General features: G+C 46.6%; 4 protein-coding genes and 1 long non-coding RNA gene across 5 annotated transcripts; 3 read left to right on the top strand and 2 right to left on the bottom strand.

The window, feature by feature from the left end:
- Positions 1–35: 35 nt before the first annotated feature.
- Positions 36–1649, top strand: LOC135342425 (WASH complex subunit 3-like). Its single transcript, XM_064539156.1, has 7 exons — positions 36–195; positions 251–349; positions 427–691; positions 744–764; positions 1175–1230; positions 1287–1351; positions 1400–1649. Exons 1-7 carry the CDS (start codon positions 145–147, stop codon positions 1536–1538), a joined length of 696 nt encoding a protein of 231 aa, XP_064395226.1. The 5' UTR covers positions 36–144; the 3' UTR covers positions 1539–1649.
- Positions 1629–3690, top strand: LOC135342421 (mucin-5B-like). The gene is made up of 4 exons (XM_064539153.1): positions 1629–1769; positions 1818–2699; positions 2747–3130; positions 3241–3690. The coding sequence occupies exons 1-4, from the start codon at positions 1670–1672 to the stop codon at positions 3633–3635; spliced, it is 1761 nt and encodes a 586-aa protein (XP_064395223.1). The 5' UTR covers positions 1629–1669; the 3' UTR covers positions 3636–3690.
- LOC135342427 (uncharacterized) lies at positions 3610–4314 on the bottom strand. The gene is made up of 2 exons (XR_010396879.1): positions 4071–4314; positions 3610–4000 (listed from the first exon to the last, which is right to left on the bottom strand). It is a non-coding gene; the product is annotated as an uncharacterized LOC135342427 (long non-coding RNA).
- Positions 4315–4701: 387 nt separating this feature from the next.
- On the top strand, positions 4702–11857 carry LOC135342418 (GTPase-activating protein and VPS9 domain-containing protein 1-like). The gene is made up of 10 exons (XM_064539148.1): positions 4702–4835; positions 4986–6068; positions 6123–6254; positions 6678–7049; positions 7189–8186; positions 8356–8490; positions 8553–8852; positions 9270–9342; positions 9393–9458; positions 11413–11857. The coding sequence occupies exons 2-10, from the start codon at positions 4986–4988 to the stop codon at positions 11674–11676; spliced, it is 3423 nt and encodes a 1140-aa protein (XP_064395218.1). The 5' UTR covers positions 4702–4835; the 3' UTR covers positions 11677–11857.
- LOC135342419 (uncharacterized) lies at positions 11812–19926 on the bottom strand. The gene is made up of 22 exons (XM_064539149.1): positions 19767–19926; positions 19473–19523; positions 18266–18324; positions 18114–18205; positions 17989–18060; positions 17850–17907; positions 17592–17796; positions 17443–17548; positions 16483–16871; positions 16046–16431; positions 15591–15758; positions 15374–15496; positions 15004–15268; positions 14344–14531; positions 13958–14081; positions 13871–13902; positions 13673–13786; positions 13224–13363; positions 12828–12938; positions 12708–12769; positions 12203–12366; positions 11812–12105 (listed from the first exon to the last, which is right to left on the bottom strand). Exons 1-22 carry the CDS (start codon positions 19819–19821, stop codon positions 11941–11943), a joined length of 3129 nt encoding a protein of 1042 aa, XP_064395219.1. The 5' UTR covers positions 19822–19926; the 3' UTR covers positions 11812–11940.
- Between the last annotated feature and the right edge of the window lie 87 nt (positions 19927–20013).

Here is a 20013-nt window from a genome sequence, read left to right as displayed (position 1 = left end):
CCCCTGAGGCTGTTTATATAATAAGGGGGCGTTACGACAGGGAATTCCCTGCTAGGCCTGGGAGGTCACAAGACAGCCTCCTTTACCTTCTGTTGTGTCAGTGATCAAGCTGCGAGTGTACTGAGCTAGCTGCTGCTGTGTGTCATGGACGAGCATGGGCTGCCTATAGTTGGAGCAGGAGTGGATTACACCAAGGTCTGTAGTAGCTGTCTCTCTCTGTGTGTCATCCTCTTGATCTCACTTGCACTAGGTTCCTGCTCTGGAGCACAAGAAGACGTTGATCTTCCTCAACCGTTTCATCATACAATCCACTCAGTTCCTCAACAGATTCTCCACCGTCTGTGAGCAGGTGTGTGGGTGTGTGGGTGGGTGGGTGGGTGGGTGTGTGTGTGTGCCATGTGCTAACACTGCCTCCCTTTCTTACAGAGGCTGACGGAGCTCTCCACTCGTATTCAGAGACTCGACATATCCCTCAATATTTTAGAGGCCAAGTTATCCTCCATCCCGTACCTTGACTCAGTGCAGGCCACAGCTCAATATCAGCCTCCGGATGCCATAGCAACAGCGGGTGCTACCACGGCAGCTAAAGATGCCCCACCCCCCTCCACAGGTCCGCCCCCTCCCTCCTCACAGCCGCCCCCTCCTCCTGGAGCAGCGGACGAGCCGCCCCCTCCACCACAACCACTGCCAGGTGAGACACACATCACTCCATGGTGTATCATTAATGGTTGCTTCCTCTGCAGAAGCTGCTGAGGCCAGCAAAGGTGAGTTACTGTGTACCGTATATAGCGAGTTATTTCATATGGAGGATATTAATTTCCGTATTGTAGAGCAACAGCATTCATCAGTATGCATCACTATATCCTGAGCTGCACGAATTATTGAAAAATATTTGATTGGGCAGTTCATATGAAAATTTACACTGACGAAAATTATGATAATTATGTGTACATGTAGGTGGGGGGTCTCTACAATGGTGGTAAGTGTAGCTGTCTGTGTACATGTAGGTGGGGGGTCTCTACAATGGTGGTAAGTGTAGCTGTCTGTGTACATGTAGGTGGGGGGTCTCTACAATGGTGGTCAGTGTAGCTGTCTGTGTACTAGGTAGGGGGGTCTGTACAATGGTGGTCAGTGTAGCTGTCTGTGTTCTTACATTATAATCTCCTTGATGCAGGAAGGAAGGTCAAGGACGACCCTCGCTATCAGAAGTTCTTTAAGATGAAGAGATTGGTCAGTTGTCCTGTTTGAGTGTGCGCATGTTGTGATACAGGGTGTCCTATATACAGGGTGTTAATCCGCTGCAAATCGCCATGGAGATGAAGCGACATGGTCTCAATCCAGACATGATAGAGTGAGTACATTTCATGTCCATTATCCCATCACACTAGACCCCCCACAGAGATGAGGAGGCGGAGCTTCCGGCTGACGATGTTGCTGTGGCAACTGGTGGTGGAGGTGGTGATGACAGTGACGACAGTGACAACTCTCAATCAGATAGTGATGACACTAACTCTGACGATAGCTTTGACTCAGCCTAGTGTATCCTTAATAGCTTAGAGCTCTCTGTGCTATTGTCCTGTGTAGTGTGTGTGTGTGCTATTGTCCTGTGTAGTGTGTGTGACAATGCTAATAACTTTTATGGAATTGGACATGAAATTACTGATATTGCATGAGTTACAAGATAAGACTGATGATGGCTCTACTGCTGCTCTTGTTGTGTGGAGGCCTCACTGCTACTACTAGTAGTGCCTTGGATTGCAGCCTACCAGGTATGTATACTAATATCCATTCTTGAGTTGATATGTCATTGCCTGCAGTGTCCCCTGCGACGTACACTGCCTTCCCAACACCCTACAACAATGTCCTAGTACTACACCCTGGTTTACCAGACTGTACTCTTTTTCGAAACACCTACTTCCAATGTGGCTATAGCAGAGTGCTGGGAGATGGGGAGACCATCCCCTCTGTACCTAATCTAAGCAACTCTGCCTACGTGAGATACTTTCTGGCCTGGAATAAAGGACTAACCGTGGCGTATGTTGACTTTGACCTCACTCAAGTCACTACTGATGTGACAGCCCTTCAACTCAGCTTCTTGAACAGTCCCATCAACAGGATAAGTCTACCCAATATACAGCTATCCACTGTAGTACAGTATGGAGGGTCACTTGAGACAGACACACTGACACCCATAACAAGTTGGCTACTCCACAACCAACACCTCTCTCCACTTGATAACCAAGTGAGAACAGTGTCCATACAGCCACTCAGCGCAGCAACACTATCTGCAAGTCATCTCAGGATTGAAATTCAATTCACAGAATTCCACGATTTTGATTGGTTTTTTCTAAGTGAGGTAACATTCTGCACAGACCCACTACCGTTGTTTGAACCCAACATAACCTTCGACTCATCATCTACCACTATCATCCAGCCAAGTGCTGAGGACCTGAGCAGTGGATCAATAGAGTTAGTGTGTACAGTGTCTAGTCAAGGTTCGTACACATGGCAGTGGGAGAGAGACAGTTCCACTGGCATTGATGGTGTTATCACTATTGGAGATGGGAGCAGAACTACTCGACTAACTATATCTAATCTGAACTTTAACAATGCTGGCCTCTACTCGTGTATCGCTATGACAACTAACACCATGGGTACACAGGTTTCCAACACTTTAGTTCAGGAAATACAATTTCCAGGTGAGTTGAGTTTAGTATTATACTCGTACAAACCTACATGTACACAGAGGTCGTGACGAGTCCTGCTATCATCAGTGGACAAGATGTGGTAATGCTTGTGTGTCATCTCCATGGCTACCAGACCTCCCCCTCCCCTCCTGTTTGGTTCAACACTAGTGGAGGTCAACTCATACAGTCTCTTAAACACACACTTGATGTCAGTCAAGGGAACAGGGAGATTGTCCTGGAGAATGGAACCATTCTACCCAGCCTGATGGTGACCCTGACAATACACAATCTATCAACAGCAGATGAGGGGAACTACACGTGTCGTGGGCTCAGAGAACAGAGTGTGACTCAGCTGACTGTGTTGCCTCCACCCACCACACAGCCGCCCACTACACAGCCTCCTACCACACAACCACCCTCCACACAGCCGCCCACTACTGAGAGTTAGTCATATAACCCAATTATGATCTGTTTTGGTAGCTACTTTTGATTGCCCATTAACTTTATCATACAATAAACTCATTTTAATTTATCATCCCATCAATACTGCTAGGTACATCCACCATTGCCAGTAGTCCTGGAGACAACACTATGGCAGTCACTACTGTCACTACTCCTCCTCCCAGCACCACCACCACCATGGTCTCCACTGTACCAGTCATTGCTGCAGTCGGGGTAGTGGGCGGTCTAGCACTGCTATGTGTTCTCATGGCCTCGCCTGCACTGATAGTATACGGAGTACAGAAGATGAAGTACAGTCGAGAGAAGAGGGTATTCCTGCAGAACCATCAGATGTCACATGACTCTCCCAAAGCGCTCCATCGTCATCCACATGACCCACTCCCCCCTGACAAAGTAGTAGCTATGGAGAACCCAGTCTACAAACACAAAACTGATCATGCATCGTACGAACAAAGTGAAGTGTTCTCTTATTATAGAGACTTGTAATTACTCTCTTTTGTGTTCCGTGTGGATTTTTATTAATTATGATTGTGACAGAATGTTTACAGAATAATACAGAGTTTAGAAGTGTGTGCAGCTCCACATTGAGTTTGTTCACACGTATTGTCTATAGGATGATCGTTGTGTGCCCAGTGGTTTCCCCGGGGCTGGTAGCCGACTGGTCGAGGTGTGTCTAGTAGTGAGTCCTCCCGTCTTCTCCCCTCAGAGAGTTGCTTCAAGTGAGCCTCCAGCCAATGGCAGTGATGATTAACCAGACCCTGACCTCTACACTGCTCCACATGGATGCTCACACTCAGATCAGTGTAGCGCCTCCTCACATAAGCATCATCTCCTGACTCAGCTGGGTGGACCTACATCAAGCGAACACAGGAGTTAATACTCTATACTACTAAAGCTAGGTAATACAAGTAGTCCTCTTACCTGTCTTCTCCTTCTCAACATAAAGGCTGGAACATCTTTATAAAGTTTATTATTAATTGCCTTGTTGCCATGGAAACTTCAAAATGATTACTCTAGCACATCAAACAATCATAATGTCAAAATACTTTTTATATGAATCTTGCAGATAATTATAATTATTACAGATCACATTGTAGGGTATGTTGATAACACCAAGAGCTCCATTAATAGCTACAATGACTGATGTTCTGTATGCAACTGTCTATCCTCCATGTAGTGTTGATATAAAGACAATATTGTCCCCCTCTTGTACTGCATACTCTAGCTCTCCCAACAACTCCCAGTCAGTGTTGTTGACCAGCACTAGTATTCCAGGCCGAACAGTCGGGCCCTGTACAAACAGCTCAGGGCGCTCCCTCAGCAAATGGTCCCTGATGTAAGCAATGACATCTCTCAATGTCCACTGTCCATTGGGGCGATCCGGCAGAGCCACTCGATGTGTCTTGATCTTGTCGAATAGTAGCTCCGCTCCTCCAGCGAACTCTATCACCACATTCACCACCATAGATATAGATCTCAAGAATGGCTACAGTGTGCGCTAATTAGAAACAATAAGCATCAATTGGTATCGTTAAGTAGCCGCGGTTAGGCCTAATTTTTATGCTACCTATGTTTGAGTTATTCATTTGACGATCCCTTTCCTAGCCCTACCCTTGATCCACAGAGATGCTGTCGGCTGTAGTGTTTCACAGTTAGTGTTCGTGTGGGTGTTCGCTTGTAGCCAAGGTGAGTTGGCTTGTACTACACTATGTATTATACATTGAGTATAGCTATCAGCAAAGTATAGCCCTGAACCATTGAGAGGGAACACCATCCATCCACACACACACACAGTAACTACAGTTAGATCCTAATGCATGCATCCCCTCCCTTCAGATGAGCTGTGAAGATGTCATCTCTCTGCTGGAGAAGTTACGACAAGAGCAACAATTTGTAACATTCTACAAAGTTCACCTCCGAGCTGGTGTACAAGAGCTCAACAAAAGCTGTAACAATGTCTTCCATTCCCTTTGGATAACACACACGCTCACCTTTGCACTCGAACGTGTGCTCTCTGGCACAGTGGCAGGCTATGAGTGGAGCCTAGCCTTGGATCAAGGTGTCCAGTTCATTGATGCAGCTAAGGTCCTACAGAGACACACACACTCGTACTCCACTTTCCTGTCCTCTCTTCTCACTGACACGAGGCTGTTAGCAGATGTACTGATCATTGCTGACTCTGATGGTCTTGACTCCCAATGGCTACTCAATGATCTCATGGCCGTTGTGTTTGGACACTGCCTCTTCCAGAACGACCACGCACACTATCTACGCCTCCTTCAAGAGTTGCTACGACAACACGTCAATCATTGCTCCACTCCTCAGGATTTGTTCAGTGGATCTGATTCTCCCTTCAGTAAAGCACTGACTGTATATTCCTCACAACTAACAGAATTGAAGGCTTTCCTTAGCGAGTTGCTAAGCAACACGGTCATGAAAGTGTTGGCATTCGATGATTATCTCGAGTTTGATGTGGGCAAAGCCGGTAGACGTTTCCATAGCAACGCGGACAAGAGCTCAGGACTTGTGGAGACAGCTACGTTTTTGTTCAGTGAAGATTTGGATGTTTCGTGTGGTCACTTAGTGGCTTTATCGATGGACATTGTGATGAAGCTTGGAGACATGAGCTCCCAGTTCCCTGCCAGTATCAAGTGGTTAGTGTGTTGTCTCAAGAGAGCCGCCAAACACAAGTGGGATTTGACCCTGGATCAAGAACGGAGACTAACAGCAGATATTGTGTATGGAGGCATCATCAGCTCTGCTCTAGTCAATCCTGACACTCACGCTGTCATCGACCCAGGCCTGGTGGTGGGGAGTGTAGCACGGTACAACCTCACACAAGTGACAGCTGTCCTACAGAGAAGTGCCTGGAGTCTAGACAAAGACTCAGTGGCTAAAGTAGTCAAGGATATGGACATGGTGAGTGGTGTACTCTTGTGGTGTATGTGTGTACACGTGGACTGCCTTGTGCAGGAGATGTACTGGTCAGTATTGGATGGTTTGGAAGATGCTGGAATGTCTGACAGCCTACCAGAGCTGCCTCTGTATCTACCGGGGCTCAAGAGGTCATCATTCCTGGCATCACAAACTCAACTCAACAATATGGTTAGTCTACCTAATAGTGTGTATGATCATGTTTTTATAAGCAGCTTAACAAATATACACAGTTCGTGGTAATGTTGTGAGTAGCCTCTTCTCTCATGTTAATTCGTTCACTTAGTCATTGTTTTGGTTTGAGGCCTCCACTTGTATGCACTCACAACATTGTGTGCAAATAAGAGCTTTAGTCTTTATTAGGTAGTCCCCCCCCACACCATCACTATTAGGTAGTCCCCTCCCACACCATCACTATAGGTAGTCCCCTCCCACACCATCACTATTAGGTAGTCCCCTCCCACACCATCACTATTAGGTAGTCCCCTCCCACACCATCACTATAGGTAGTCCCCTCCCACACCATCACTATGATCTTACCATGTTGACAATTGCTAAGAAATGCATAAAATAACAACATCGTGTGTGTGCTAGGTTGGTCTTGCAGCGAGTCTCCTTGCCAACCGTGATGGTAGGGGGGTGTTCCATTCTCAGATGTCCTCGCTCCTCTCTTCACTACCACACATACTCATTGATTCCGCCCACACCACTCCCTACACCCTCACATCCCTCACACCCTCACACCCACACACAACCAAGAAGCCTCGGACTAAGAAACGTGGCAGCATGGCACGATCTGCTCACATTTCTGTAGATGTTGTTCCACCACCACGCTCTCGCAGTGTAGGGACCACCCCCCCTGTGGAGGGGTCAGGGTTTATGCTCCCTACAGAGGTGCTCATTCTACCATTCCTTGATGGTGGAGGCAGTCCATCCTGGGACTTCCACTTGCTAGCAGAGGGAGAGGTACTATTATAACGTTGCCTTGTTAGCTTCTATCTATGTGCTGTAGCCATACATGTACATAACAGAAGCTATGGCACACCGGCATACCAGCCATGATTAGGGCATTTCACACACAAACATGTTCTTACCACTCTTACAGTTTATGACACCATCTTCTCCGACCAATGAGATTGTAGAGCAAGATTCCCCCCCACCACCGATTGCCCCTCCCCTACAGCTTAGTCCCGCACCCACACTGCTTCTTCATGACGCTACTAGACACCGCTCCAATACTCTACCTCCCCCCAAGAGCCCCGGGCACGTCACTAATGATGGAGGCGGGGCTAGTTGGTCCCCTGTAAAGGGGGCGTGGCTAATGGCCGGGCTAGAGGAGGAGTCACCGTACGACAAACTAGAAGCCAAAGAAGTTTATGTGGCCAGTTCTGATTCATCGATGGCTACCTCACCTATCACACCCTCCACACCCTCACCAACCACCCCCTCATTTCACAGCCGGGACACGCCCACATTGTCTACACCCATAGAGTCAACTATCAGCGATATGGAGGCACCAAAAAACGAAGCAACGAGTCAAGTGAATGAACCTAAAATTAAGTTCAAGAAACGCAAAAAGTTTTGGCCATTTCGTAAGCACAAAGCGGATAAAAGAAAAGCACGCAGTCAGAGTGAGGCTGCTAGCATGGTTATGGAGACCACACCCCCAAAGTTCCGTGCCCACAGCGAAGGCCTTGCGTTGGATGAGCCAGTGATGAGGAATAGGCGCTCGTACACGTTGTTAACTGGTCACATCACAGCCAAGTATGCTGCCCTACATGCCCGACAGAGAGTGGCAGCAGAGACTAGAGCACACACACTGCTACCAAAGAAAGTGGAGCGATATGATCATGAAACACCATCATCTATGAGCCTGGAGATGTTTGGGAGGTCTCTATATTGTGAGCAGCTCAAGTTCAAGCTCCGCTGTGCACTACAGAACATCCCCACACCAGCGTCACTCAACAGTGAGTGTGATACAAAGCAACAGCTCCTTCTGCTGATTCAGCAATCATTACAGCATTGTCGATGGCAACGGGATAACATGGAACTCTCTCTATTAACTGAGCTACTGACAATGATACAACCACTCCCCAATCAGCTGTGAGCTCACCAGTGTGTATGTACTGTACTTGTGTTATAGTGACCTTTACCCACTGTGTACTGTATATGTGTTGTGTATACACTGTATGTAATATCCGCCCACCCCACGCACACTCAGTGTACCCCACCCACTCACACACGCCCACTCTACCCACCCACACACTGACAGTGTGAGTGTGTGTGTCGAGGGCCTCATGGCTGACTATCAGAAGCGCTCCTCTTACATTGCCTACCTCGTTAAGACTCATCAAAGGTTCCAAGATGCTCTTCTTCAAGTGGCCTCTCTACAGTCCGCTGTGGACAGGTAGGCACACCCACCCACACATACACACACACACTCCCACACGTTCCCCCCTCCCTGTGTAGGTGGAGAGCGGTCAGTTGTGAGGTATTTGTGGGACATGCAGTGGGTCAGTTCCTGACGTCTCGTGACCCCCAGATCAGGGGGTTGGTGGAGGAGATGACCTCGGGACTACCAGCCGATGACAAGGTCTCCCTCATGGACGCGGGTCAAAGGTCACTAGCGGAGGCTATAAACAACGACTCGACGTGGCTCTGTTGGAACGATATGGATGACGTGATGAACCGATTGGACGATCACTTATTTTCTCACCTCTATGAGCATGTGTTCCATCCAAACGGAGACTCGGACACAATGAGAGACCAGTAAGTCGCACTACTTGAACTTGAACATCTTTCAACAGCCATAACTTGAGTACCGTTGATCCAATGTAAAAAAAAATATGATTTTTTCTGAAAGCTTAGACAGAGACCTTTCAAATGATGTGTTAAAAATCCAAAATTTCGTTAGGGCCATAATTTGTCATTTTTCGGCCTTGGACCATGGGCTATTATAATTCATGGTGTGGCCAAATTGACAAATAATTGTATCGCTCAAATACGAACTTTGATGATACCATTTGAAAGGTCTCTTTCTAAGCTTTCAGAAAATCATAAAATCGGTGAAATTGGATCAACGGAATTCAAGTTATGGCAGCTGAAGAACCATTGAAAGATTGTACTATTCAGATTAATAATTTAATTTGCGGAAATTATGTGATGTTATAATTTATGACCTCACAGGATCTTCTCTCAGCACTTGACCAGATTATCGGAGGCAATCTCAATCACTCACAAGAGTCTGCAAATACCAATGGTACGTCCTGTTGCTATGTAACTCGTTTGTGTATTACCATAGCAACACAGGTCTATCATAGCAGCTGTCCATGGAATTCCGCTCAGACGCACCTAAAGGTCATGAGTACATACAAGGTCAGTATGAGGTCACCTGATTAGTGCCGTACCAAATAAGACTGTTCATTTATTCAAGTGTCCACCTATTAAAAACAGAATTAACTTGCCTATTTATTATCAACTACCATCTTATCCAGACATTTAATTGACAATTTCGTTGCAATACATGTTCTCATTACATAAGGATTTTGATTATAACTATTCTTCAAGTGCATGCCTACGTATTTATTCCCAACATTGTTTGATACCTAATTCCTACACATGTTTTGTCTCATGTCATGTCATGTTATTCCATGCCATTAGTGTTAGTCATATTCCTGCCATCAGCGTGAGGCTTGTTATGTCATATTCCTGCCATCAGCGTGAGGCTTGTTATGTCATATTCCTGCCATCAGCGTGAGGCTGGTTATGTCATATTCCTGCCATCAGCGTGAGGCTTGTTATGTCATATTCCTGCCATCAGCGTGAGGCTTGTTATGTCATATTCCTGCCATCAGCGTGAGGCTTGTTATGTCATATTCCTGCCATCAGCGTGAGGCTTGTTATGTCATATTCCTGCCATCAGCGTGAGGCTTGTTATGTCATATTCCTGCCATCAGCGTGAGGCTTGTTATGTCATATTCCTGCCATCAGCGTGAGGCTTGTTATGTCATATTCCTGCCATCAGCGTGAGGCTTGTTATGTCATATTCCTGCCATCAGCGTGAGGCTTGTTATGTCATATTCCTGCCATCAGCGTGAGGCTTGTTATGTCATATTCCTGCCATCAGCGTGAGGCTGGTGACTATGTGATAATTGCTAAACTCCATTGAAGTGCACTGCCACCACTGGTAGCACTATAACTATAGTGTGTTATCATGTGTATAGTACAGTCCTCTGGTGGCACATGTCATGCTACAGTCCTCTGGTGGCACATGTCATGCTACAGTCCTCTGGTGGCACATGTCATGCTACAGTCCTCTGGTGGCACATGTCATGCTATGTTGCTCATGCTATGTTGCAGAGTCCTCAGGGAAAGTTGAATGTTGTTGTTGTTTTTAGGTAGAAAGAGTTCATTCACTCATGTACCTACGTTATAATAAGAGAGCCCTAATGCCTGACAATAAGAGAGCCCTAATGCCTGACAATATTATAATGAAAGCACCGCGGGTGCTGATGCCTCGGTGGAGGTGCCAAAGCTACATAACTAGCTAGCTTTTATACACACATTGATTATATAATTATCATGATGAATTTTGCTGCATGCAGAATCCAGAATCACAGGGAAACTCAAAGAGTGGGTAATGATCGACGATGATTGTTGTTAATAACGATCGACGCCAAAAATTCAAGTCTAATGGCTGCAATCAAGTCAGCAGAGCCTTGCAGCTCTCTTCTCACTCTTGCAGCTATCAATAGCTAGCGTTCTAGTGCAGAGCTAACTACTAAGTAGAGTAGCAACACTCGGTGAACAAGTTTTGCTACGGACTCTTCTGAAAAGGCTGCAATGGCATTCCAAGTAAGCAAAACTAGGCATAACTCGAGAACGAAGCTTTATTTTGCAAATCCACAAATACCAAGCCAAGAAAGCATGACTAGAAGCCTATAGAAACTCTTACTTGCACTTTATTGAGCAGCTGAAACAGTCTACACACACAGACACACACACACACAGACACACAGACGCACAAACACACTACCGTATACCTCGCTTGCGCATGCGCACCGAGGCATAATAAGAGAGCCCTAATGCCTGACATGACAATATGTGTCATTCTCCTTTAATTATGTCATGTCGTGAGTACAAAGGTTAATTATAATTAGCATGTCATTTCATGTCACCATGTGTCATGTTTCCTGTCCCATCAGCGGGAGGCTAACTAACTAAGGTACTGGAGCATTCCTTGCCAACAATTTCCTGTTAAACTCATGCACTATTCTCGTGTTATTCCCGTGTGTGTGTGTGTCATTTCATGTCATGTCCACTGTTGCAGAGTCCCCGTGGGAAGGTTGAGTGTGTGGTCACATGTTGCAAGGTGCTCATCAGCCTACTCCAGCTGGCCAAGTGTGGAGACCCTCCTGGCGCTGATGACATGTTCCCTGTCATTGTGTATGTGCTGCTCAAGGCCAACCCTCCAGGTCTACTGTCCACTGTACAATATGTCAAGAACTTCAGTGAAGCCAGTCTCAGTGGGGAGAGCGCTTACTGGTGGGCACAGTTTAGCACTGCAGTAGAATTCACCAAAACTCTCGAGTAAATTGAAAACACACTGTCAAAAATTATCACTTTTTTATCTCCAATGTCATAGCATTTTAATTACCTACTCACTGTGTGCTGGTGTGAAAGATTGGTTGTCATCAATTTATGCTTTATGTAATAGCATTTCTCTCTGTTTTACACTTTCCAATTTGTGTATAATTATTATTCAGACAAAATAATTTGTATTTGAGTAATAAATAAATAATTAAGAGACTTATGTTGACAGACAAACGTAACAATAATATTATGGTGGGGATAAAAGTTATCTTTTTAGTGCAGATTGAAAATGTTGAGAGTCAATGAATCGCTTGAAGCTGTCTCTTTGCATGAGTATGTATATCTGGTGCTGAGCCTTGAGGAACATGCTCTGATCAGGACTGGCCAGTCTGTCCGCTATCTCCGTGGTAGTGGGGTGGTCCAAGTTCACCTGTGTATAATTATATGAAGTATATGATTGTGTTCAAATTGTCTTTAATAGTCACTAAATAAAAAAGGTAAAGGCTCAATAAAAGCTAGGGGCTTACCCATTTAGGAGCTCGTTGTAAAATGTATTCATCGTGGATGGCTTTAGCTTCGTCAGATAGTGTTTCCATGGGAACGGTCTTGAAGCGTTGACACGCCTTCCAGAACTGAATATTCTCTTCACTGAACTCAGACTTGAGGAAATCCTCAAACAAAACCAATCCATCTGTACAACAAGAGAGGGGATCACAACCATGCATGGGGGGGGGGGGGCACAAGAGGGAGGGGGGAGGAGTATAGCTAGCACAACAAGAGAGGGATCACAACCATGCATGGGGGGGGGGGCACAAGAGGGAGGGGGGGTATAGCTAGCACAACAAGAGAGGGATCACAACCATGCATGGGGGGGGGCACAAGAGGGAGGGGGGGTATAGCTAGCACAATAAGAGAGGGATCACAACCATGCATGGGGGGGGGGGGCACAAGAGGGAGGAGTATAGCTAGCACAACAAGAGAGGGATTGTAATGGTAGCTATCACTGCATGAATGTACAGTCAGGGGACTCACCTTGGCTGTGAATCATTGTGTCAAAGGAGATCTTCCACTTCTTGAGTGTCTCCACAGCGACACTGTATGAGGGGAGGTGGTAGTAACACATCACACACACACATACATGTAGTCACTTACTCTGTCAGTGTGAGCTTCTTGGGTGCAGCTGGCTTCCCTCTGAAGCTCCTCTTTAGTTTAGTGTTTCTCTCTGAGGGTGATATCTTGTCTCTCTTGGAGCCCATACTGAACCTGGAGTGAGGCAACAGAGACTCTAAACTAGTCTTCCTTGTCCCCTGAGGAGGTGGTGCCTTTCTCTTGAGCAGGCCCATCACTGGCATCTTAACACAGTAGCAGTAGAATAACAGTAGAATTGACTAGAATGGCAATAGAATACTCAACTGTGCATGCATTCTTGCTTAATGCTTTTATAGGCTAAGAGGAGGTGGCAAGATGACAGCATACCTCGAGCACTACGACATTGTCATGTTATATTGTATACAGGAAGTGTTAAGTGCTGAGGATTGTTGCACTCACAGACTGCGTCTCTTGGACGATCCTCTGGTCAGTGAATCCTCTCCTTTATCTGTTGTCTCCATGGTAACAGCAGAGGCCTGTATCTGGTGTGATTGCTTCCTTAGAGCATCGGCAATATGTGGCTGAAGGTAGCTCCGCGACTGTGTGTGTGTGTGTGTGTGTGTGTGTGTGTGTGTGTGTGGGTGTGTGTGGTCAGATCAGGTAAGTACATGTACATATAATTATAAATAAGGAATGATACCAATCCCTGAGGTAGACTATGTTTAGGCTGTCTGGGTAATTACGTGGGCAGCCTCTGAAGACAATCACTAAACACATCATTAGACAGACCGGCCACACAATTAATGCTCACACAATCCTAACTCCAATTACATATATGAGCGTTCAAAGTTACCATTTCAGAGAGATCACTATAACATGCAGTAGATATAACCCATTATAGCTATTACCTTATCTCCCTGCTTTCTACGGTTGCTAAGCGACCCGGACGCTCTCTCTTTGATCTTGGCCATCCACACTTCCTTCTCCCCCTCACTGGCAGCACGAAACAGTCGACTCCAGCTCTGTGTGGGCGTGTGTGTGTGTGTGTGTGTGTGTGTGTGTGTGTGTGTGTGTGTGTGTGTGAGGAGTAGATGGTTATAACTTACTCCGTTAGTTGTTGAAACTTGAATCTCATTAGCTGTACAGGAGAGTACATGATCATCACAGTATGTAGGACATGCACATGATCTTACAGTCAGAGCAGTGGAAGTCTTGCACCATGACTTGCTCCAATGGCAGTGGGTCCTCTGTGACAGTGAGTATCCTGCCATGCTTCTTAGTGACTAGTAGGAGGTCTGATAGTAGTAGCACCCACACCTATGTACACACACATGAGTATGACACAGTACACCCACACCCACACACACCCACACACACACACACACACGAGTAATGTGCGTTGCGAATGGCCTTCTTAACTTTAAATGTTCATATACCATTATTGGATTCCTAGTTAAAAAGCGTATAAATGCTTTAGAGAACTCCAACCATCTAGAAGCACCCAAGTTAACCATGCACATAAAGCCATGGATTACCACAGAACTTCCACTCAATGTTAGCTAGTAGAGCTAGTAATGACCTTTCTCTTCCTCCTCCTCTCCACTAGGACCATCTCCCCCTCCTGGATGAGCAGGCGTCCTGGTGTGTTCAGTCTCACCTGCTTCACCTTACTACCAAACGCCACACACAACCCCAGCCTCCTCATGGACTCGGTCTGTCTCTCCCAGCGGCTGATCAGGTCCTTGTCTCTACACAACTTCATCAGATCTGTGGACAGGTGAGTGCACAACGGAACGTGGATTTTTTTTAACACCACATCATTTGAAAGGTCTTTGTCTAAATCAATGGTTCGACGATTGTTTCCGCTGTCATAACTTAAATTCTGTGGATCCAATGCCAATATTTTTATGATTTTCTGAAAGCTCAGAAAAAAAGAAATCAAATGGTGTCTCAAAAATCATATTTGAGAGATAAAAATATTTGCCAATTTGGCGATACCATGAATAATAGCCCATGGTCCAAGGCCGAAAAATGACACATTATGGCCCCGACGAAATTTTGGATTTTAATACACCATTTGAAAGGTTTTTTTCTAAGCTTTCAGAACATAATGTTATTGGACAAACGCAACTGAAGTTATGGCCGTTCAAAGATGCTCTGTTTAATAGAGCTCAGTAATGGTAGCTAGGGGCTTACCCTGCATGCATGTGGTTACAGCTCAGTAATGGTAGGGGCTTACCCTGCGTGATGCTAGCCAGGTGACGTTGATCCTCGTGAGTCAGGGGTGTAAAGTACACAAGGGCGAACATGCTGCGTGCTAGTTTAGGCACGTATTCATTGACAGCCTCCACAAATGAGTAGATACTGTGTTTGTGCTCCTTGACAACACTGTCCTCCACCAATCGAGAGAAAGCTTCAAACATGGCAAAGGAGGTAGCAATCTCCTGCCTGGCTACTCCAGAGTTACCCAGTGTTACAGTCAGACAATCTAGTAGCTCGGAGAACTGTAGGAGGAACAGGGTCACCACAACGTACATAAGTTAAAGCGCTTCTATATCTGTATCCTTTAGATAAGCTTCAATCAAATATTAGTAAAAGTTAGCGCTTACATTGAACCAGTAGATGTCAGCCAGACTCTCAATGTAAGTGTTGAAGGGGGCAGCCTCAGGGGAAGTGTAAGGCAACCGCCGTGGCTTCAGTTGACTCGTTATCGACACGGAAACAGCACACAACTAACAGAAAACATTTGCTTAATGTACGTACAAGATGATAGGTATACAAAATATATTTGTAGTGCTCCGCAGCTGGTAGCTATGGCAACGGTACCTGATGTAGCCCCATGAACATTCTCTGATGTACGTCAGGTGGGAGTATAGAGGTCAAGGGTTCAATGTACGTCTCCACGCCCATCTTTAGTTCCTCCGTGAGTGTGAGCTGTGTAGTGAGGAGGTTGTTGACTGCTCTCTGTCTTTGCTGACCCATCTGACCAAGACTCTATATAGATAGGGGGAAGTTGATTAAAAGGAGCTCTTTCAGACGGTATGCTCAAAATTAATCTCAACTTTGGAACGGCCCATAATTTCATAATTTTGGAAAAACCATGGGTGTCAAAAACAGGTCAAAAATGGACTATTGATGAACACATCATCTGAAAGGCCCTCTCTCTCTAAGCTTGAGCTTAATTTAAGCTTAATTTGGACCAAGTGAACTAAAGTTATGGCCGTTTAAAGATGCATCTATTAACACTGCACAACATATTTCGATGTCAATATAATTATTACCTCCCAGTCGACCGGCTGAGCATCAGTTGAATCAATACCAGAGGAGTAGGCGGAGTCAAGATTTCCTCTGACCACACCCACTAGTTTGCTACGAGGTGATGCAGTCTTAACAAGAGCTCCAAGATCATTCGGTTTTGCGAGAGATTCAAACTGTGTGAGAGTGTGAGGGGGTGTGGGTTGTGTGAGGGTGTGAGGCTCGTTGGACGGCTGTGTAAGGGGGTGAGGGGGTGTGGGTTGTGTGAGGGTGTGAGGCTCGTTGGATGGCTGTGTGAGGGTGTGAGGGGGTGTGGGTTGTGTGAGGGTGTGAGGCTCGTTGGACGGCTGTGTGAGGGTGTGAGGGGGTGTGCCCTCACTCTCCTGGATGCTAGCAATCGACTGTCGAGTAACTACAGAAAACAGAGAATAGGAATATAGTAGTTACAATTTAATAGACTTACAGTGTCCAACACTCTCTGCTGACCTCAGTTGACCTTGTCCAACACTCTCTGCTGACCTCAGTTGACCTTGACTGGCAAACAACTGCTCGCGGCTACGACTCAAGGACCATCGATTGATCGTGTGATCTCCATTCTCAGCTATAACAGAGTCAGGCTGTGTCAAGGAGCTCTCATACAATGGAGTGGAGGCTCTGCGTGATGTACTGTGATGCTGATGATGCTCAGGGGACAGGCCTGATAGACTAGTCCTAGAGGGGCGTGGTCTCAGGGACAGCTGAGATTGAGAGTATGGTGTCGTTAGAGAGGTCTTCTTCTTAGGAGGACGGCGTAGTGAGGCTGATATATACTGTCCTCGCTGTAGTATGAGGTGGATGACCTGGGGACATTTCCTGTGTAGGGAGGCAGCAAATAACGAGTGGAATAAATACTCTATACATAGCGGGCCGGGTAATTGTTGTTGGTGCACATTTTCATACAATCATGTATGAACTACGTAACAAGTTTCTAAATATATAATTATTCGTACATTCGTACAAAATGGTGACGTTGAACCAATACTATAGTGTGCCGTTTTAATAAAAACGCGCTAATATGAAAATGCAAAAATTTAGACAATAAGAATCAAAATAACGGGCTACAATGATTATATATGTACAGTGGATTGCAGTGCACTTGCAACAGAGACAGCAAAACCACAATTTAGATTGTAAGACATGACTATCAGTATCAGGGCCAAAACTAAAAATCTCGTATCTGAGAAGAGTAAAAAAGACAGAACATAATCTACCAAAAAGGGTAAGTTGGGCGTCGCCCGGTTTCTGATAGATACAGGTTTAGGGTTTTAGGCTAATATTATCTACATGTAATAAAATATTATTGTGGTTTTGCTGTTAGGCAATTCTCTGTTGCAAGTGCACTGCAATCCACTGTACCAGTCAAGTATATCATTACAGGACTCACTTGAATATGGTGACTACCAGGTTAGCACTGGCCTTGGTCACGTCCGTACCCTCCGCCTCTATTAGTGTGTCCCCCACTTTTATGTCCGCCAGGGCAGCCGGGTAACCTGTAGTAACTTTTGACCCTATATCTAGACCACACACACTTACCTTTGAGAACCTGTGATATGAACACAGGACTGTGACCATCCACACTGAAGCCATACCCTCTCTCACTGCGGACCAGCGTGACTGCAAAGGTCCTCTTGCAAGGGTCACCTCTTGTTCCCTCGGACCGGGATATGGTGAGGGGCACCTGATGGTACGACTCTTGACCTTTGACCTCGTCCAGGAGCTGGTACCATCCATTCAGACTCTATACACAGGGGAGACATTATTAGACAGAGCATGGGCGTATTATATTATTACCTTATCTGGGCCAAGGATTTCAGCAACCTTGAATGTCATACATCCAATCATCTCGTTCCTGTAAGCAATATACTAGATAACTCACACGCACACACACACACACACACACAGGCAGGTAGCCCATGGCGACGGTACCTACCTTGATGCAGTGTGATGACTCCATACTGATATCAAGAGCTTCTTGTCAATGTCTTCATTCCCAGTGAGAATGCTGACAGAGGTGAGAGCATCAAGAGCAAAAGTGGCTATATGATACTAACTTACAAGGAGAACTTTTCATTGAACACTGGATCCTTTTGTTTGACTATTCTAGTCTTCTCTTTAGTCAGCTTGGATGGGTCAGGTAGCAAGTACAGCTGTGTGGTGTGTGTGGGTGTGTGTGTGTGTGTGTGGATTGTGTGACAGTGTGAGGTTACCTTGACATATGTATCCAATGGAGAAGTCTCTCTCCTCTGAAGTCCTCGTGCTTCATATACTATACAAATTAATAGAGGCAATGGAATTCATCACAGCTCCTTTGCTGGGGGTAGCCATGAATAGTGTGTGTATGGGCCGGGGGTGTGCTTACCATGTACTGTGAGTGTGTGTATGGGCCGGGGGTGTGCTTACCATGCACTGTGAGTGTGTGTATGGGCCGGGGGTGTGCTTACCATGCACTGTGAGTGGACTAGTGTGTGCATGGGCCGGGGGTGTGCTTACCATGCACTGTGAGTGGACTAGTGTGTGCATGGGCCGGGGGTGTGCTTACCATGCACTGTGAGTGGACTAGTGTGTGCATGGGCCGGGGGTGTGCTTACCATGTACTGTGAGTGGACTAGTGTGTGCATGGGCCGGGGGTGTGCTTACCATGCACTGTGAGTGGACTAGTGTGTGCATGGGCCGGGGGTGTGCTTACCATGCACTGTGAGTGGACTAGTGTGTGCATGGGCCGGGGGTGTGCTTACCATGCACTGTGAGTGTGTGTATGGGCCGGGGGTGTGCTTACCATGCACTGTGAGTGTGTGTATGGGCCGGGGGTGTGCTTACCATGCACTGTGAGTGTGTGTATGGGCCGGGGGTGTGCTTACCATGCACTGTGAGTGGACTAGTGTGTGTATGGGCCGGGGGTGTGCTTACCATGTACTGTGAGTGGACTAGTGTGTGCATGGGCCGGGGGTGTGCTTACCATGCACTGTGAGTGGACTAGTGTGTGCATGGGCCGGGGGTGTGCTTACCATGCACTGTGAGTGTGTGTATGGGCCGGGGGTGTGCTTACCATGCACTGTGAGTGTGTGTATGGGCCGGGGGTGTGCTTACCATGCACTGTGAGTGTGTGTATGGGCCGGGGGTGTGCTTACCATGCACTGTGAGTGTGTGCATGGGCCGGGGGTGTGCTTACCATGTACTGTGAGTGGACTAGTGTGTGCATGGGCCGGGGGTGTGCTTACCATGCACTGTGAGTGGACTAGTGTGTGCATGGGCCGGGGGTGTGCTTACCATGCACTGTGAGTGGACTAGTGTGTGCATGGGCCGGGGGTGTGCTTACCATGCACTGTGAGTGGACTAGTGTGTGCATGGGCCGGGGGTGTGCTTACCATGCACTGTGAGTGGACTAGTGTGTGCATGGGCCGGGGGTGTGCTTACCATGTACTATGAGTGCACTAGAGTCCTCGTACACAGACAGCTTCAGATGACCTGCACAACAACACAGTGTGGTACCTCCACAATCACAGCATACATACATACTGATACTAGAACAAGACTAGCTATAGGCCGGCTAGCTGGGACAGACGCTACATATGCCATAATTATACGCTACACTAAACACAGGACACACACATTCATCCATGCCACTGAACAATGGGCACAATGCATGGTGGCAGGTGGTCAGGAGGCTGGCTAATAGCTCTAGCTGTACAGTACACAAGGACACCTCACCTAGCTGAGACCTGGAGGCTCTCCTGCTCTTGCGTTTAGAGCTGTAGATGGACATTGCTCAACCTCTAGCAGCACTGTGTGCCCGGCCGTGGCTCTCTGTCTGGTTTAAAGACGGCTAGCTAGCTCAAAATAGTGGGAGTGGCTGCTGCATGCCATGACCTCGATCTCAGTAGCGGCTTTATTTCAAGGTTAGGTAAGTCTCGGTCCCACACGCTTTTTTCTTAGACTTAGTAATCTAGATAACATA

Source organism: Halichondria panicea, chromosome 10 (assembly GCF_963675165.1).
Source record: "Halichondria panicea chromosome 10, odHalPani1.1, whole genome shotgun sequence".
In the NCBI taxonomy this organism is placed as follows: domain Eukaryota; kingdom Metazoa; phylum Porifera; class Demospongiae; order Suberitida; family Halichondriidae; genus Halichondria; species Halichondria panicea.
The sequence above is the reverse complement of the archived record's forward strand: the minus strand, read 5'-3'. Positions and strand labels throughout refer to the sequence as shown.

Excerpts from the sequence above, each read along its gene's own strand:
- LOC135342425 (XM_064539156.1), top strand. The coding sequence starts at position 145 with ATGGACGAGCATGGGCTGCCTATAGTTGGAGCAGGAGTGGATTACACC. Across the intron at positions 196-250 it reads CAGGAGTGGATTACACCAAG|GTTCCTGCTCTGGAGCACAA; the intron begins GTCTGTAGTAGC and ends CACTTGCACTAG. Across the intron at positions 1,231-1,286 it reads TCTTTAAGATGAAGAGATTG|GGTGTTAATCCGCTGCAAAT; the intron begins GTCAGTTGTCCT and ends TCCTATATACAG.
- LOC135342421 (XM_064539153.1), top strand. The coding sequence starts at position 1,670 with ATGAGTTACAAGATAAGACTGATGATGGCTCTACTGCTGCTCTTGTTG. Across the intron at positions 2,700-2,746 it reads TCAGGAAATACAATTTCCAG|AGGTCGTGACGAGTCCTGCT; the intron begins GTGAGTTGAGTT and ends ACATGTACACAG. Across the intron at positions 3,131-3,240 it reads ACAGCCGCCCACTACTGAGA|GTACATCCACCATTGCCAGT; the intron begins GTTAGTCATATA and ends CAATACTGCTAG.
- LOC135342418 (XM_064539148.1), top strand. The coding sequence starts at position 4,986 with ATGAGCTGTGAAGATGTCATCTCTCTGCTGGAGAAGTTACGACAAGAG. Across the intron at positions 9,343-9,392 it reads AGAGTCTGCAAATACCAATG|GTCTATCATAGCAGCTGTCC; the intron begins GTACGTCCTGTT and ends ATAGCAACACAG. Across the intron at positions 9,459-11,412 it reads AGGTCATGAGTACATACAAG|AGTCCCCGTGGGAAGGTTGA; the intron begins GTCAGTATGAGG and ends CCACTGTTGCAG.
- LOC135342419 (XM_064539149.1), bottom strand. The coding sequence starts at position 19,821 with ATGTCCATCTACAGCTCTAAACGCAAGAGCAGGAGAGCCTCCAGGTCT. Across the intron at positions 18,206-18,265 it reads CATTGGATACATATGTCAAG|CTGTACTTGCTACCTGACCC; the intron begins GTAACCTCACAC and ends CACACCACACAG. Across the intron at positions 12,367-12,707 it reads CACAATGATTCACAGCCAAG|ATGGATTGGTTTTGTTTGAG; the intron begins GTGAGTCCCCTG and ends CTTGTTGTACAG.